Source organism: Centruroides sculpturatus, unplaced genomic scaffold, assembly GCF_000671375.1.
Source record: "Centruroides sculpturatus isolate CEXI.00-Female unplaced genomic scaffold, Cexi_2.0 scaffold1814, whole genome shotgun sequence".
Taxonomy (NCBI): Eukaryota; Metazoa; Arthropoda; class Arachnida; order Scorpiones; family Buthidae; genus Centruroides; species Centruroides sculpturatus.
Window position 1 is genome coordinate 80,715 of NW_019385950.1, and position 19,093 is coordinate 99,807.

Consider the following 19,093-nt stretch of genomic DNA (forward strand, 5'->3'; position numbering starts at 1 on the left):
AGAGAGCAGGGAAGACGGGTGACTACTTAAACATGTCAAAAAAGAAATAATTTATGTACATCAATAAAATTCTATTACATGATTAAGACATTCAGTATTGAGAAGAAAATAGTATAAACATTGTATGTAAATAGTAATATACAGTATAAATAGTTTTTGGCTAGTTAAGCCTAACCAGGCTTAACTAGTAAACATGTTTTTCCCATGCTGTTTCAAAGTTTGGAACGAAAACTGACTGATTACAAGTATAGGCTATAATAAAATCTTGTTCTATAGCCAATCCACATCTGTGGAATCCACGTCATGTGGATTATGTTACACGAGCAAATGTTGTGTAGTTTGTGGCTGCTTCTTGCCCGCATAGCTTACCTAGCAAAAATGGCTCATAGCCTCGTGGGAAAAAAGGCAGAACTTGGGAGCACGACCAAGTGTACGCTAGCTCCTGCATCCTGTAGTTTGCGACAGCTCTAACAATGCTAACGCAGAACATAATGCCAGATTGTTGAAACAGAACAAGTGATAGATTGCTTCCTCCAGACTTTGGAGGGCACAGGTGACAAAACAGAAATTTACAATTTACAGAGAGGCAGTGTGTGCACTGAATAACAAAAGGTGACCAAGTAGCCTTATGCTGAAGCACAACTGAAAGTCAATAAGAGAATACCTGCTTCATTTATAGTACTTTGAAGAGGATACAACATTAGAACAGTGCCAACTGTGAGTGATGTCCTCCTCGACTGGCAGCTAGGACCTGATGTGTAACAATGTTCGTGCCCTTCATGAAGTTGACCAATGCTTTGTAATTGTTCCTGTTGCTAACTAAGTCAAGAAGCTTACACATCCAGTTGACTCCTGTCTTGTAAATTTCTTCTTTCAGTTTCCTCCTGTTGTTGTGGTATTTCGGGCAGAAGTAGATGATATGGTGTAAGTCCTCTGGTTCTCCCATGACACAGTCACATTCTCCATTCCCCTTTCTGAGAAAGCAATGTTTCCACGGCAAGTCATAAGTTACTATAGACAGTGATTTGGTGTCAGATGTCCCATGTGTTCTCTGTTGGAGAGGTTTGGGATAAACTCGTGCGAGTCTCCCAGTAACCTCAGTGTCCCATCGTTGTTACCATATGCCTGTAATGTAATCATTGAGGCGCCCAAGTACCCAGCTAGGTGGGATGTATCCAAAGGAGGTGGTGGTGATGTTGTTGATGGCTTTTTTTGGCCAGTAGATCGGCCCTATCGTTTCACTGGTCTCCAGTGTGCCCCTTCATCCATTTGAAGGACCAATTGCTTAAGCTTATCTAGGCATGTGAGAGAGTCACAGATCTGCTGGATTATGGTAAACTCTTTATTTCGTTTATGTATCTGATGAAGAGCAATATCCTGCTGTCTGTGTGGATGGTGATTGGTTCCTTGGAAAACTGTTTGTGATTAGTTTGTATGTACAGTACTTAAAGCCCTAAGTATGGCAAAGCACTCGGCTTGATTGGTTAGAGTAATATTCCATGGGCTGAGAGTTGGCCTGATGTGTGGAGTGTCCCCTTCGGGTTGACACAAACAAAAGCACACTTGATCCCACTGAGGGATTTGGACCCATCTGTATAGAAGTGATGCCCCTATTTTCTTTCGCCTGGGATGAGCAGGACTTCAGGAGAGTTGAGTGATGGATGGTCAGGAAGTCACAGTGCAGGGTTTTGATTTTGTCCCACAGATATTTGATGTCAGGTGGAATGTGGTAGATTCAAGGATGCTTTGGGGGAGGTAGATTGGCCATGACTTGCATTGTGTTTGTTGGGGAGTTCCTGTAAGCCTTAGTGATCAGTATAGGGAAATTCCTTTGAGTGGAAAGGAGCTTCCTTGTAATGTTAGCTTTTGCGACAGCCTTCCCTCAAATCTCAGCTCCATAAAGAATGGAGGGTTCTATGGTGGCAGTGTTGTAATTAAGTTCCATGTATTATGTGTGATGGAGCACAGTGAGTGGGCCATGGTTAGGGCCTTTTGGCGAATGAATTCAACGTGGGTAGTCCAAGTAAGTTTATCATCAACTTAGAGCCCCAGGTATATGATAGTGTCCCAATTGACTATTTTCTGCCCATTGATTTTTAGGATGTGTTTTTTGGCCAAAGTGTTTCTTCTTGGGAATATGATACAGTCACATTTTACTAGATTTATAATCAATTGGTTGGACTTGAACCATTTGCTGATGTCCTGAAGTAGTTGGTTCATTTTCGACTGCAAGACACTCTTATATTAATGAGACATAAAAATCAGGAGATCATCAGCATATGCTTGTATGCTGACTGTTGGATATCTTGGGAGATCATGCTGAATTTTAAGTAGACTGTTGTAAGTCATGAGCCATAGAAGTGGGCCAGAGCTGGAACCCTTGGATTTTCTTTGAAATAGTAGTGGTTTGGAGGTCAATTGTAATCCTTCTCTCTGAGAGAAAGCTGTTGGAGATGTTGTAAATGTTCCTAGAGCAGCCTGAGGGCAACCACCAGGCATGATCAAATGCACCCTTGAAGTCGATAGTGACTGCAAGGGTGTGCTCATTATCATGTTTTGCAGAGAAGATGGTCTACCATGTACTGTAAAGCAGAACACTATCACTTCAGAACACTTCTGTACAATGTACAGTATAGAAGAAATAATTTGAAACTAAATTTAAAGTTATTTAGTTAAATGAAAATGAAAATTCATTGAATGAGATATTTATTGCTTCATAATTAAAAATATAAATAAAGCAGCAATGTGAATGAATTAGCATGTAGAGGAAATGATTGGAGTGCTCAGTTCTTAAAAGAGATTATCCTTTAACATGCTAAAATGTAGAATACATATGCAAGATGATTCTTATAAAGAAATAACTTGTTAAACAATTGTGTTAAATATACAAAAATTTGATTAGAATTTTATTTTGTTAGCTTAATTTTTTATAATTAAAACTAAATTGTAAAGTCAGATTTTCACAGAAAATAAGTGGTGCATAAAATATCCAAGTTATTTTTTTCTTATTTCTTTTTGAAATGAGTATTAAAAAATTGCACTAATTACTTGCAACTATCATTCAATACTAAGTTGTACAGGATGCAGCAGAAAGAACGTTCTGATTTGGAACAACAATAAAAAAATAGATATCTTGCTTTTTTTTTTTTTTTTTTGTCGTCCCAAATCAGAACGTTCTTTCTGCCGCATCCTGTATATGTAGAAATTAAAAATGATCAGATTGAGTGCTATTACAATAAAATTATTTACAAACTGAAAAAAATACATTTTATATTTATTTTAGACGTTTATGAAGCTGAACAGTTACTGAAAGAAGTGGACATTCACACCGTGACGGGGCTTCTCAAATTATATTTACGAGAATTGCCGGAAGCTCTGTTTACTGACCATCTTTATCCAAAATTCTTCTCTGCATTCAGTAAGTTTCTTTTTCTAAAATATAAATATTAACTTTTAATGTTTAATATACTGGTAAGATCGATGTTAAAAGCAGGTATATAGCCATTGGGGTGGCATTTCCCCACACGAATATTACTGGCTACATTCCTGTAAAGGTTAATTCATCAAATTAATTCAATTACATACAAAAAGATTTGTTAAATTCTGGCAATTAATTACTCTCCAATACTGGAATATATTATTTAAACACAGATGAAACACCTAAACCAGATAACATATGCTGGTTTAGGTGTTTTGTCTGTGTTCCAGCAATTATGAAGTGCATCAAATGATGATTGATTACACTTGCATGTTACGTTAAATGTATGGGTGCTGTCTTTTCATACTACCAGCTTCAAATACATCACTAGGTAAGTTAAAATACACTGTATTGGAATTAGCATGTTACAATAAATGGATTCTGCTTATTATATATGCCTGTACAAATGAAATTAGGAGTCTCAATTTTGATTTTATTACTTTTTTCAAATAAATTAATTTCATTCTTTTAGCATTTCATGATCAAGACGAAAAGAGAAAGCAGCTATTAGCATTATTTGAAACACTGCCACAGGTTAACCAAGCAATCATTTTACATCTACTTGACCATTTAGTGAGGTAAGCTTATAAAATGGCACGTTTAAAACTTTTAACTTATTTACCTGCTTTACCATGTCATTAATTAGCTAAATAATACATTCTGCCTTTTAATAAAACATAGGGTCAATCATCATGAAGCCAACAACAAAATGTCATTACACAATCTGGCTACGGTTTTCGGACCGACTGTTCTGAGGCAGGGGAGCAATTCATCCAATTCCAACCCCACGGACCTTCTGACCGCAGGGACAGTGGACGTCATGGCACAGGCGGGCATCCTCTATTTCTTTCTGAAGAGGAGGGCATCGGGACTTCTGGTCAAGACAGAACCAGAACCAGCCGCCAAACAGTAATTTTATAATTCATGTTTGTATTTGGATCAAAAGAAATTTTTTTAGAATATATGAAAATGTACAAATTTCTTATATCGTTTATAGTCTAGATACGTGTTACCATAAGAAAAAGGATAAAAAAAAACATTATACCCCGATATATAAGAATTTATATGTTAATATGTTAAATAGGGCATTCTGATATTGTATATATAAATATATAGTTATATAATAGAACTGTGCATATCAGAATCTGTAAATGATTGTAAAAAACAAAAAAAAACTCACTAATTAGATATTAATTGCAAAAGTAAAACTTTAAATTTTGCACGTGATGGTTTTATTTAGACATCTGTTATTTTTCTCTCTGTTTCTTTTTATGATATTTATATTACCAAAAGGAGATTTAATTATTGCATAAAACAGCTATTTTTCAGAGAAAAAAAAGTATATATATAAAACATACCATTTGACTATTATTTTTGTATATATTAGTTTGTGGTATTAAAAGAACTATCATTCCACTGGAAACCTCTGTATGAACAAGATGGAGATATTCCAGTTCTCGTCCACGTGGCCGTCATGTGTCTAGTGTTAGTGCCGGTGGCGTATCTTGTATAAATTCTCCATGTGGTCATTCGAGTAGCTCTTCTCGTAGTTCTACATGAAACGTGTTCGATCCGAGCTATTAATGTCAAGTCTACGACCGAAATGTTATCCGTATCGACTAATACCAATTTTTTAAGGTACTTACCGAAGATAAGACAGCTTCCCAGAATAATTTTAGTTACTAGATGGGTTTGTAGATAAGCAAAACTTTGTATTACTTTTCTAATCGTGTGTCGAAACGACAAATATTAGGACTATAATTTTGCTATATTTATACGTCACAAGAACATGGTCATTTATCTGTCTGTACCGTTCAATTCTCGTCTTCTGTAATTCTGTGCTTTATGTTCCTGTGGTAGAAGTTATACCAGTTTTTAGATTCCGGTACGTATAGTACACACAATCGGAAATCATTACGTCCCATTTATTTCGGTGCACAATCGTTACCAAATAAACAAGACTGCCATTATGAGATCGAAACTTTTTATATTTAATATACTATTAACAATCTTTTACGGACCGTATATTTTTGATCTGAACATCGTAGGAGATCTTAGACTAATCCAATGGACCCCAGACAGCTTCCCAGTCTGATTTTTAAACGTGCAAAGTAATAGCGGGCGTAAGATAGTTTTGTAGCATTCGGTATCTTCGTATTCTATATATGCATTTATATAATTATGCAAGAATAAGTAAAAAAAAACATGTAACTTTTTGCAATGTAGACGATAATAATGAGAAATTTTTGAATTTGTTGCACCGTCGTCGATCGTTATTATTTCCTTTTGTATAGAAAGTGCGTTTTCGATGTAAATTCTAGTTTAATAAATTCTAGCTGGTGCTTTTGTAATTTATACCTTCAAATTATTAATATAAAGTAGAAATCAATAAAAGTTCTTTTACAAGAAAGAAATTTCTGTCTTGTCAAACCTTTCGTTGCAACAAAGATCGTAAAAGATTTATCCTCAACTCGAAAAGGATGTAAATCTTTCACAATCTTTGAATATTTGATAAAATGTTAACTTATGTGTATTTATTTGTGTTTAACAATTCATATAAACTGTGGAGTACTACAAAGATTAAATATACTAATGCATGCACTGTTTTTGCAGGCAAAATACAGGGTGATCATAAAGTTCTCAAACTGAATTTAAAAAATTTTTGTTTGTGTTATACATATATAATATATGTTACTTACATATTTCTTTGATATCAAACTTATAAATTGACAAATGTTTAAAATTTTTCTATCTAAGAACTTTACAATTACCTTGTATATATCAATCAACATTCTTCTTGTACTTGTCTTCAATGTAACTGTGTTAAAATGTTTGCTTTGGGAATTTTGTCTTGTCTTTTTGGGTATTATAAACTAAAGTGGATGTATGATTTATGCAATAATTTTAAATTATAAGGCAAACTATTTTCCAAGACAATTAGAAGAAAGGATGAGAACTTTCACGTGACTCAAGATCTGTTTTTAATTTTTTCTCATAATTAAAACAGAACTGGAGTGGTACGAAAGTTCTCATATCTCATTCTTACTCTTAATTGTCTCTCATTCCTCATTTCTTTTCATGTCTTGTCTATCCCCACTTTCTGTGCTAGACTGAGGTCATATGCATCAACACAAATATACTCTTCCTTTTTTTTTTCTTATGTTCCCACATTCTGTTTTACTGCTATAACATAATATGAAAATTTGTTTATTAATTAATGTACTTTCTATTTTATCAAGTTTAATTAAAATAAATGGTATAAGTTTGTATAAACCTTCCACATAGAAAGAGGAAAGCTGCCAGACCGAATCATTCTGTTACAGCTACTGGAACTACAGCGACCTTAGAGAAACTTTAAAGTCCATGCCTTGCCTTGGGTGGGAAGTTACATAGCATCCGCCTTACAGCCCAAATGTGTTTTTGGGCCTTTGTGACCTTTGCTGTGTGGTGGAGATTAAAGTCCAAGCATCTGTAGCAATCTGGCAGTCTTCCTCGTTCTATGTGGAGACTCACCCTGTTAGGATACACACGAATGCAGGAGATGATTTATATCTAGTTTAGCTGAAATAACAACAATACACTAATGGATTACTGGATTGATACAAGTAAGTTATTTCTAAGTGTCTTGCTATTCTTTTCTGTAAGATGCCAACGGAAAAAAAAAGGATTCTTTTATCATAGTTACGATTATATTAAAACCAGATTTAGGCCATTGTAACTCTCGATTACGTTAAAATTAAATCGAATTTTAAGTAGAGAAGTGCCACAATTAATTCCAGCCAAAGTCGTAACGCTAAATCCACGAAAATAAATTAATCATTAACTTCTGTGGTATTAACGTTCTTTGCGAAGATTTAATGAATAGACGATTACATGTATATTTTAACGAATCCGTAACAATTTTTAAATGACATTTAGTTTACGGCAAGGACTAAACGATTTAAGGAATGGCGAAAACTACAGTTTTAAGACACTGCATAAATTACAGTACTTGAAAATTTTCCACTTACTATCAAGAATTTAAGTCTAAATCGGTAATTCAGTTGTACGGTGTGTATAAATGAACGATGATTGATATATGCAACACTCGACAAATTGTTGGAACAAAATTGTTGCCAAGAAAACTAATATGCAAAGTTTTGTATGTTGTAGAGGCGGTTGCTATTTACGAATAGGCTCGTGTGGGTGTGACTAGAGTCGAGAACTATTTTTATGCAATGTCCCTACACTGACGTTATAAGAGTCCACTGGAGGGATATACAGTATATAATCTTATATATAAGTGCCCTTATATATCTTATATATATACCCTTACGATTAGTAAAAAAAAAAAAAAAAAAGGATATCAGGCCGAGGGCAAGGTCCCTGGCATGTCTTGATGATCGGTGACAGAATTTCTCCGGGGCACGACCTCTTCTGATCGCACTAGGGTAATTTTAGTTGTAATACAGACCCGTAGCTACGGGAGTTACGAAGTGGCTAAACCCCTCCGATTTAGTCAGTAGTGCTCATCTGCAGTGTATTATATACGTTTATGTTTTCACGTAAATTTAGGATACCGTTATTATTTTTATACTTAAATCGTAGTTAATAGACCTAGTGCTTTTTCAGTTTGTTCCTCTAGTCCTCCAGTGATTTCTTCGTGGCCGCGGGATCGTCGTAACACGGAAGTGTCGCCCGTGTACACGGCTGCATTTGAACTCGATGAATACGTAAAGGCAAGAAAATGTTTCAACAATTTGTCGACCGTGTACGCACGGCACATTAAAGGATTTCGATTAATAATCGACGAGCCAAAATATCCTTCCCAAAAACACAAACAGCAGCAATAACGTATTCGGAAGGACGACTGCAGTCTTCGAATAATAAACCGTTCTTCCATTCAGCTCCTGAAGGGGTCTAGCATTTCCTCTTGCACTTACCGACAGGTTAAAAGCATTCATTTCCAGAGAACGAAATTTCTCCAACTAATGAATTAATTCAAAATAATAATCAGTTATCGAATTAAGTATAAGGAAAGATGCCAATGTACCCGAAGTGCCTACTTGATTGATTCCTATCTCGTTTGTGTTTCTAAAAACAATCCAAACGACGTCCTCCGTACATGGCGGGGTGGTTAACGATCCGGAATAGGTAAAATATTTCAATTTTCCGTTAGGAATGAGGTTGGAAAGTCGAAAATCCTGCTCTAGACCCGTGGTAAGTCCTACCTTTCGAACGTGGCGCAGAACTTCCACAATGGGTTCGAGGTCTCCGTTGTCTTTTTCCACCGCCTTTAACCAGAATAAAACTTGTCATTTAAGTCTAACACCATCATGGATTTGTGTTGTCTTACTTTGAACAAAACCGCCACAACTGCCAGTCGGTTCGGTCGTTTAACTTCCTGGTGTACTAAGTGTACCTGAGTTCACCGTTAAATACATACTGGTTAGGAGTACCCAAACAAAGTATCGACTTAAATCGCCATTTTATATTTACCTCTAGAGCCAAATGTCTGTCGTCGAAGCTATGTTCTGAGCCTTTGTCGTTTTCGCTTCCCCAATGAAAATGCAGTTGGACGAAGTTATATTTTTTCGAAGAATCCGAATTAGTGAACTGGGCTTGAAAATCTTCGATTTTTAACTGAACTGCATAATGGAATAGTCTTTACTTGCAATTATTTTAAATAATTCCGTGTGATAATAGACGAGTTTTGTACGACTTACCGCTGTGACCGTTATTTGTTAGGCTGCAGCTCTTCGAATATTTGTTATAGTTTACGAAGTTCTCCAGAGGAGGATCCCGTGTCTTCGATTTTGTATCGCTTCCTTTTATGTCGATGGGAGATTGTCGTTTTCCTCCACAATTTCGATATCCTTTTACCCAATTCTCCGGACCTTAGTTTAAACGGCTATATTAATTTAATGTACAGTGTGGCCCAAAATTCGGTTAACCGTATTTTTGTACGTAACGGCTACACTTACGAACACGAATCGTTGTAGTTTGCGTATCACACAAAGAAATGATTTTAAATATTGATAATAATAAAATATCTAAGCAAGACAAATTAGTCTCTACAACGGTTAAGTGATTTTTGGACCACCCTCTGTTAGTTCATCTCTTTTCATTATATCTAAGACATTGCAAAAATTATTCTAGATCAAATTTTCCCAACTTATTTTTTATCCTAAATCGTTTAATTTCAAAATATTCTTGATACCTTTGAAAGATGATGCATCCGTTATGTTGTAAGATTTAAACTCCTGTATACAAGGTTTTCTTATTAAGAGTAACTACGTTTTCCTCAACAGCCTTCTTTGCGGATAAATTTTGGAAGAATATCGGCGTGAGTCATATAATGAATGAATATAAAACACTAGTGGAGTATTCTTCCAAAAGTTGTCTACGGCAAAACGCGTTGATAAGGATCACAACACCGTGTAGAAAGCGAGATTGGTATATTTGATTAAGTCACTAGAGAGGTTGAGGCGCACGTTTTAAACGTGTAAACGTGTACGTGTGACAGTGACGTTCGGCGCCGCTTTCCCGTAAGCCTAAAAGTTTGGCAATGGTGTTTGGACAGTCGGTGGAATCACGCTCGACATTCCAAACACCATCGTCAAACTTTTAGGCTTACGGGAAAGCGGCGCCGAACGTCACACGTACACGTTTACACGTTTAAAACGTGCGCCTCAACCTCTCTACTAAGCTACAATGATAGACGTAGGCTTCATCATTGTACATAACAATATTCGCCGCCACATTTCTCCGATTTCAAAGGAATTTGGCGTGATTAGAAGTAATTTTACATCTGTGATGGAATCTCCAATCGAATTATTACACACAAATCACTTTTTACATTCGTCGTCACTAGGTCCTTACAAAAACGGGGACTTAAGGCCATTTTGGACATGCCCCGAACACGGAGGACCCCAAAATTTTGTATTTTATAGTAATTAAACACTCGTGATGTACAGTACATGAAAATTCCTTTACGATACGAACGAGTATCAAATGCAATTTCGTCAGATAAGTTATTATAATCAGAGATATCAATTCTCTGGAATAAATTACTCGAAAACTTTCATTTTTAAGCAATCACTATTTCTATGTAATTCAATTAAAAAAAAATAAAGACGATAAAGAAATTAAATCATCATTAAACCGATCTGTAACTTTACAAGGATCTGCATATGGACTCACCATCATCACCTTCGTAACTCCATCCATCTTCGGATGCTCGAGCTAAATTGCAACCTTCGAATAATAATAAATTAAGATACAAAATTCGATGCAATTACGAATAAATTCCGTTCTTTATATCAATTAAATCACTGTATAATTTGTACTTACTTGAAGATAAAAGAACGACTAGAATGATGGAAATCATTACTTACGAGATAGAGTAAATTAGAATTTCACTTTATCTTAATATAATAAAGAGTCTACGTCGAAATTCTAAAAATCGGGATCGAATTTACACAATTGGATACGATTAAATCCTCACACAGATGTGTTGTATCATTCGATAAATGTTATCGAAAGTGGGTAGAACCGATTCAAGCTTTGATAGAATTAACAATAAGGCTTCAGACTGATATTTAGGTTATCGTTAAATGTTATCTGGATATTTTTCTGATGGATTTATATAATTTACGTGATTTATTTACACGTTTTGACGTTTCTTTTAAAGTTTTGCATTAACTTTTTAAAACGTCAATTTAGAATATAATGAAGATAATTTAGTAAGCAGTAGAATAATTTCTAATTTATATTATATACTACGGTTCACGCTTCTATTATAATTTACGTAATTTTATCAACTGAAGACGTTTTTTACCGTAATAGTCTTAAGCAATCTTTTATTAAGCAGGACTTTTCGAGCGAGGTCCTGGCCAGTTTTTATATATTGGGGTCCAAATATATTAAACACCTTTTATCACTTAATACACAAGAAATGCAACGGAATGAAGAATTTGTAACAAGTGTATTTATTTATATTTGCCCTTACACGCGCCAGGCACAGGCCAAATAATCCTGCGAAGGCGCCTACATTAACCTCAACTTTTACTGTATAAATTGCATTTACTGAATTTTTACAGTATATAGAAACTGATTGCTATATCAGCTTCGCATATTAAAGCCTTATTTTTTAAAATAAAATATAATTAATGAATAAATAGTGACAAAGAAAACATTTGGCGAGACAGTAATAGTTGAAGATTGGAGAATTCTTCTTCCATTTAAATTTTGCAAAAGGTCGTACGTTAGTAACAGTTGCAAATGTAACACGGTTAATAACCAAATTTTCCAACCAGTAGGAAAATATTTAGAAATTAGACGATAAAAAAACACAAAGTATTAGGCTAAACAAGATATAAGATGTCCCAAAAAATAGCTGCCATGATTTAACTAATTGAGTAATTCAAATCATCAATTGAATATTACATGTTTAACATTTTTGCCCCCCCTCGATCGCCCTCAATCTTATCCCAAATTCTGTAAAACGGTCTCTTGGAACAGCGAAGATATCGCACACTACAGACGACTCGAGCTGCTCGAAAGTCTTTAGTACACATCTTCGAGAAGTCTCCCCGAAAAGAAGTCGAAGATCGACGCCTGAAGAACATGCAAACCAATTAATTTCTTTTCACGGTGCCTGTTCAAATTAAAGGAAAAGCCGACATCTGTGATATCATTCAAAATGCTAGTAATGGAAACAATATTGAAATTTTCATTCTTGTTTACCTTTACAATAAAAACTAGGTCAGCCCGGCAAAAAATTACAAACAATAAGTTTATTAGATTATTTTGTACTTCTAATCCTTCTATTATAGTATCTGATTTATGTAACTACGAAGATTATCTTACGTAAGTGTGTTAGATTGGTCACTCTGTGTGATAAACCCTTACCTAAGATAACCTTTGTACTCATATAAATCAAATACTATAATATAACAAACATTAAAACGAAAACCGTATAAAGAATTTGGTTATTTTAGCCTACCATTGTCACGTTTACCGCGATACTCGGATGGTACAAATTGGCACAATTTTCTTGTAAAAATGCGAGAATTTTACGTGATCTTATTTTCAACCTGGTTTCACCAGGATTTTCTAAAGTAAAAAGATCAACAAAAACATCTAAGTAAGTTTGAAAGTTGTGGCATAAGAATAGTGGAAGAAGATTTGACAGTAAGGCCAGGAACACACATGCGTAAAATTCGGTTTAAAATCTAGCATAAAACAGAAAACGTAAAAATTTTTCTGAAATTTTGGCTGAAACAGAACTGAAAATAGAGTAGAGCATGTCTCTACTTTTTACGCCAAAATTCCTCCAATAAAAGAGAAGTCTTTTCTGTGACGTCAAAGTAGACACGTGGTTTTTATTCTAACAATGGCGGCGATGAGGGTTAAGCTGTATCACTGAAGGAAGTTTGGGGCAATGGGTTTATGAGTTAATAAGGGGAGATGAAAATCAAGGGAAGAGCAGGTATTCAGGTTTCTTGGTAGTTATATATGTCCTCGAAAATATCGCGTTTATAGTAAAACTAATAGAATTAGGTTGGTTTCTTCGGTTATGGCAATGCGACACGTGAGCGATATGCCGAAGAAAATGAATCCCGGGAGGACTTGTGTAAAGCTGACCTCTATTCAGCTGTTACTAACGTGAAAAAAACCCAGAAAACTCCACGGAGCTAGTCTGTTGGCCACGCCGAACCCACGACCGACTTCCGGTGTTCAGTGGTTTTATCCACTCGGTTACTTATTGGGCTGTATTTTGAAAAACTTATAGATTTACATTTTGCCTTTAAGCGCCAAGCTTATCTATACCAAAGAAAAACTCATAAGAAAAATTTTGACCATCGTCTAAATTAGCGAAATTTTTTTTATATCTCATATGTTTTTGTTTGGATTAACTATATATGAACTTTAATTTAAATATATAACCGGCACGACTTTATTGCTAGCAGGAAAGTATGATGTACTGTACGGGGGCAAAACACTAGGGCTGTATGTACAGTACAGTACCTGTCGCAGTAATGGCGTAATGGCGCGTCTATTTTGCCTATATACAATGGCTAGATAAGTACGGTGTGGCCATGACTTAGACCAGTGTTTCTCAACCTCTAACGAATCGTCGCCCCCCCTTCAACGTAGTATCGCCCCCTTCAATAAAATTTTTATGTAGTATCGCCCCCTTCACTTCAAAATTCCGATGCCGAGGGCCAAGACTAACGCCAAATTCATACTGCATTGAATAGACTAGTGACTAGTATAATGTTATTTGTTTAATTATTGTACGATATAACGAATAAAATATCCAATTTTTCTTAATATAATGTTTTACTATACCGCCCAGAAAATTGTTTTTCGCCCCCCAAAATATAAATTGTTACTAATCGCTCCTCAACATGGAAAAACGTCCACATGGGAGCGATATCGCCCCCGTTGAGAAACACTGACTTAGACCGTATGAATACATACTATACAACTTTTTTAAAGAAAAAGTGGCCAAATATAAGCAACCCAAAATGTGTTCATCATTGGCCCGAAGAGCATTCTTTAATTCTCTAATATATATAGAGGTTATGCGGTATTCTTACGGATTTCAGACATTCCAAATGCATGAAGCGTATATCGTTATATGGGTATAAATTACTTAAATTTAACTACAGTTAAAAATAATACAGCAACGAGTTGCTTAACTTTCCCGGCAACATTTAAAACTGCGTGTGCGACATCATCTGTTACGATATTTTTAATAATTATAAAATAGTAAAAAGCTTAATTTCGAGAGTAGGGATGAGTTTTACTAAGAATTGTAAATGCTAATAACGAGTAAAGTCGTCATTAAGCCGTACCTGACTCGAGATACGACCCCTTCTATCTCCCCACCCCGTCGATCTTTTACCACCAAAATTTAATACCATCGATCCCCCCAATACATAAACCTTCCTGCAAAATTTCAGAAATTATCGATAAGACAAAGGCGTTATTAAGCTTCACAGAGAATGAACAAAATCGTGCCCCCCACACACATTCATACATACAGAAAAAACCCACGATATTTTAAAATTACAATTACTTACTCTTCCTTTAATAAATTTATTGAAAAAAATAAACGAATAAACCGATTTCACGAAATACTTCAACATATTTAATCATATAACAACAAATACAATAAGACCAAGTCGGGAAAATAAGTAAATATAATTAAAATAATATATATTGAATTAATAATATAATGAATTAATAAAACAATAAAAATTAATTAATTTATCAAAAAGTATGCACGAATTTAGTATTATTTTTTAATAAGAGAAATTTATGAGAGCATTGACTTATATATGTTAAAGAATAATAAATAATTTAAAAAAAGTAATATACTTTAATCAACAAATCCTTAAAATAATATTTCTGAAATTATAATTAAATTTCAGAAATGCAAATGAAGAGTTAATTAGAAAATCAAGTTAGGCTCTATTCAGTTAACAATTCCGCACGCAATTGTGTTTATAGTTCACGACAAATAAACAATAAATTTATAGCAACCAACGACGGCTAGTTTCATATATTATTTATAAACCATCAAAAAAATTCCCTAGCATTTATATCATGCTTGAGAATTTTGATTTTTTTGTTATGGATTAGTATCAAAGAACTCTTTCCCTCTTTCCTAAGGGCGATCACACCAACAAAAATATAATGCAACATCGAAAAGAATGAAGTAAATTATATAACTAGCAATATTTGCATTATTTACAGACCCCAACTACATGGGGGGAACTAACAGAAAACTTTAGTCCAAGCGTCGTGTGAAATGTATTTGTTAAGATTATTTTTTCCATTACATTCTTTGTATATATAAAAGTGTATTTAAAAATCCAAAACCTTAAATTAGGAAGAAAATCTATAAAAGAAGAGAAACGAAATTTGTATTTGTTACAAAAGATAAAACAGAAGTTATTATGACATAAGATTACGTCACGAATTACATAAAAACGAGAAAAATCGATTCTTTTGAAAAATTTTATTTATTTATCATTGTTATTAAATGTTTATTATTATTATTTTAATCGGTAAAAATATCCGAAAGCCAACGTATAAAAAATGTTTTACCCTTTTATTACATTGGGAAAGATTCTTACGACGTAACAATACGTCATTAAACGTCACAGACGACCCCGATCGTTTCGCACATTGGTGTTTGACATTTTGCGTTTCGGAGGGAGAAAAACTGAAATGTATAGTAATTACTTTTTAATAATATTTTCTTCCCTCATATTCTTATCAGAGGGTGAGTATTTTTCAATTATCTAAACCTCATTTCATTCGTCGTTATGACGTCAAATTAGAATTTTAACGAAGCAACGAGTTTCTTAATTATAATATATATACACAGTATATATTAATAATTCGAATTAATTGCGACAATTTCGAGTTAATTAGTACACAGAAGAGTGTCGAAACGTAATAGTGTTTGTTTAGTATTGATTGTTTATGTAATTTCTCTTTCGTAACCGATTTATTAAAGATATTCCTGATTTTTACGAGACAAATTTGTACTTTCTGATTAGAAAAGAGAAGAGATCTTAGTCAAAAAGTCAAAAACAAGATAAAATATTGAACAGGTGAAAATAAAAATATCTTGTTTTCAGTGGCGTGCCATCATTGGAAGCGGTGGAAGCGCCGTTTCCCTTGTATTTTCTAAAAATAAATACATATTGTGCGATTATTTTCATATAATTAAACAATATTTTATTATAACCGCTTCCAATGATTCTATCCAGGACCTGTTCTGGGCTGTTAGCCGCCTGTCCGCTAGGTATTTGGCTGATATTACGATTTCGTATATCCCATTTTTAAGGGGATGTAGAAAAAAGCGTACAATTCTTGTATAATGTTAAAAAATTAACTGTTACTTTGGTAGCATCATTTACAACTAAATTTAATGAATGAGAGATATGCACGAGGTACAGAAAAAGCTCTAGAATTTATTTTCCTTGTTGTCATAATTTGTGTTTCCACTTCTTTCCCAAGACTACAAATATTCGAGTACAAAGTAACCGGTTTAAACTTATTTCTACTTAAGAAATAGTTAAATAATTAAGCGATTAGGGAATTGAGGACATAAACAAAACCCTGACGAAAGAGCCGAAATTTTACTTAAACAAAAGCTTAACCAAACCATCTCTAGCCGAGTACAGTGGAGACTGATTTCTTCGTATTATTAATGTAATAAAGACCATTTTTCCAGTTCAACGAGAGTGACCGAAAGGTTGTAAATTTTGGAAATTTCCGTGGACACCTGGTCCTAAAACGAAATAGAAAACAAATGACTATTAAATTTAACAAATTTAGATTTTTACAGCTATGGTGAGAAACGTTTAAAATTTATAACACTGTCGCGTCCTTTGAGATATACTAATGATGCGACAAAAGAGGCATTTGACATTAACCGGTATCGGCACCCTCGGGATTTGGTAGCCCGCGTGCATGCACGCACCGCACATCTAGCAGGACCGTCTTTAATTCCACTCGTAGGGAGCTATTTGACTAAGTGATTAAGATTTAAAGAGTAAAGAATATTTTGTTATTTTTATGTACGTTTCTTTACAAAGCTATATTTAATTATAATTTTCTTTAAAAGTATATTCATACAATTGAATAATATTTTGTACCAGGTATGTATAATTGTATATCCATCACATATTTTATTTCACCAAGTAAGTTTTTATAGTTTTATTTTTAATTTTAGCCTTTATGTTATGGCTAGCGATTCAGAATGTAATTGCGATATTGAAAATTTATTTTAAAAAAGTTTTGGCTCGAGATCATATAATGAAAAAGAAAACATTATTAAAAGAGAAAGGCCAATGCCTAAGTTAAATATAAACNATTCCTACAACGTAAAATTCGATTAGCGTGGAACGTATCTAAGCGTTATAGGGGGGTCTACTGTAGTTTATCGTATGAGACCTTATTGATAAAATAAGGGCAGTGTGATTTAATATATAAATTCAAATTTTACACTTAAAAGTACTGTCGAATATACTCGTGTAAGGTAATAATTTTACGCTAATTTAAGCTTATTTTATCATAAAATCTGTCTCTAAAATACTGGCAAGGAGTTTTGTTACACCCCGTGTAATTATTACATTTAGCATCTTTCAAATATGTTAAATACAGTTATTATGAAATTAAAAGATTCAAGTTACTAAAAGGATGGCGTTAACATTGAAAGAATAATCACCATGTTCGGATCACACATTATTGCGTGACCAATAAAATGAAGTAAGAGATTAACGTGATATTTTCTGTATAAATTAGGTATGTAAATAAACAGGATATGACATAAGTTTTCCATTAATTAATAGAAAAGATTCTAAAATATGATAATTCTTCGTTGATATTTTAAGAGTAATGTGCTAATTTTTACTTTCCTGGCTGTTATATATAACAGAGGGAAATTATGGCTATCGGTCAAAAAATAAACCCCATCAAGATATGTATATTTTTGGACTTGGGACACATCGAAACGTTGAGAAATGTAAAAAAAATCGGGTGTAATTTCTGTTTATATGGATGTTTGTGTGTGGGGGCACGATTTTGTTCACCCTGTTTCAAGCTTAATAAGTCCTGTGCTTTTTGTCGAAAATTTCTGAAATTTTGCAGGGATGTTTGTTTATTAGGGGGATTGATGCTATACAATTTAAGTGGTTAAAGGTCGAGGGATTGGAGAGATAATAGGGGGTTGCGTATATATGTCCAGTAGGGCCGGATTTAATGACGATTTTACTCGTTATTAGCATTTACAATGTTTTTATATATATATAATAACGAATAAAATCGTCATATTACTCGTCAAATAGAGCCGAGTTTTATATATATATATATAAAACTCGGCTCTATTTGACGAGTAATATGACGATTTTATTCGTTATTATATATATATAAAAACATTGTAAATGCTAATAACGAGTAAAATCGTCATTAAATCCGGCCCTACTGGACATATATACGCAACCCCCTATTATCTCTCCAATCCCTCGACCTTTAACCACTTAAATTGTATAGCATCAATCCCCCTAATAAACAAACATCCCTGCAAAATTTCAGAAATTTTCGACAAAAAGCACAGGACTTATTAAGCTTGAAACAGGGTGAACAAAATCGTGCCCCCACACACAAACATCCATATAAACAGAAATTACACCCGATTTTTTTTACATTTCTCAACGTTTCGATGTGTCCCAAGTCCAAAAATATACATATCTTGATGGGGTTTATTTTTTGACCGATAGCCATAATTTCCCTCTGTTATATATAACAGCCAGGAAAGTAAAAATTAGCACATTACTCTTAAAATATCAACGAAGAATTATCATATTTTAGAATCTTTTCTATTAATTAATGGAAAACTTATGTCATATCCTGTTTATTTACATACCTAATTTATACAGAAAATATCACGTTAATCTCTTACTTCATTTTATTGGTCACGCAATAATGTGTGATCCGAACATGGTGATTATTCTTTCAATGTTAACGCCATCCTTTTAGTAACTTGAATCTTTTAATTTCATAATAACTGTATTTAACATATTTGAAAGATGCTAAATGTAATAATTA

General features: G+C 33.9%; 2 protein-coding genes across 2 annotated transcripts in view; one reads left to right on the forward strand and one right to left on the reverse strand.

The window, feature by feature from the left end:
• Nucleotides 1–4,406, forward strand: part of LOC111612772 — a 69,542-nt gene extending 65,136 nt beyond the window's left edge. The window contains 3 exon segments of the mRNA XM_023354024.1: nucleotides 3,284–3,418; nucleotides 3,951–4,056; nucleotides 4,160–4,406. Coding sequence (XP_023209792.1) covers nucleotides 3,284–3,418; nucleotides 3,951–4,056; nucleotides 4,160–4,391 — 473 coding nt within the window. The 3' untranslated portion in view covers nucleotides 4,392–4,406.
• A 1,305-nt stretch (nucleotides 4,407–5,711) lies between these two features.
• On the reverse strand, nucleotides 5,712–11,014 carry LOC111612770 (carbonic anhydrase 2-like). Its single transcript, XM_023354021.1, has 7 exons — nucleotides 10,811–11,014; nucleotides 10,661–10,714; nucleotides 9,184–9,354; nucleotides 8,957–9,105; nucleotides 8,814–8,879; nucleotides 8,524–8,751; nucleotides 5,712–8,445 (listed from the first exon to the last, which is right to left on the reverse strand). Exons 1-7 carry the CDS (start codon nucleotides 10,845–10,847, stop codon nucleotides 8,257–8,259), a joined length of 894 nt encoding a protein of 297 aa, XP_023209789.1. The 5' UTR covers nucleotides 10,848–11,014; the 3' UTR covers nucleotides 5,712–8,256.
• Nucleotides 11,015–19,093: the final 8,079 nt, after the last annotated feature.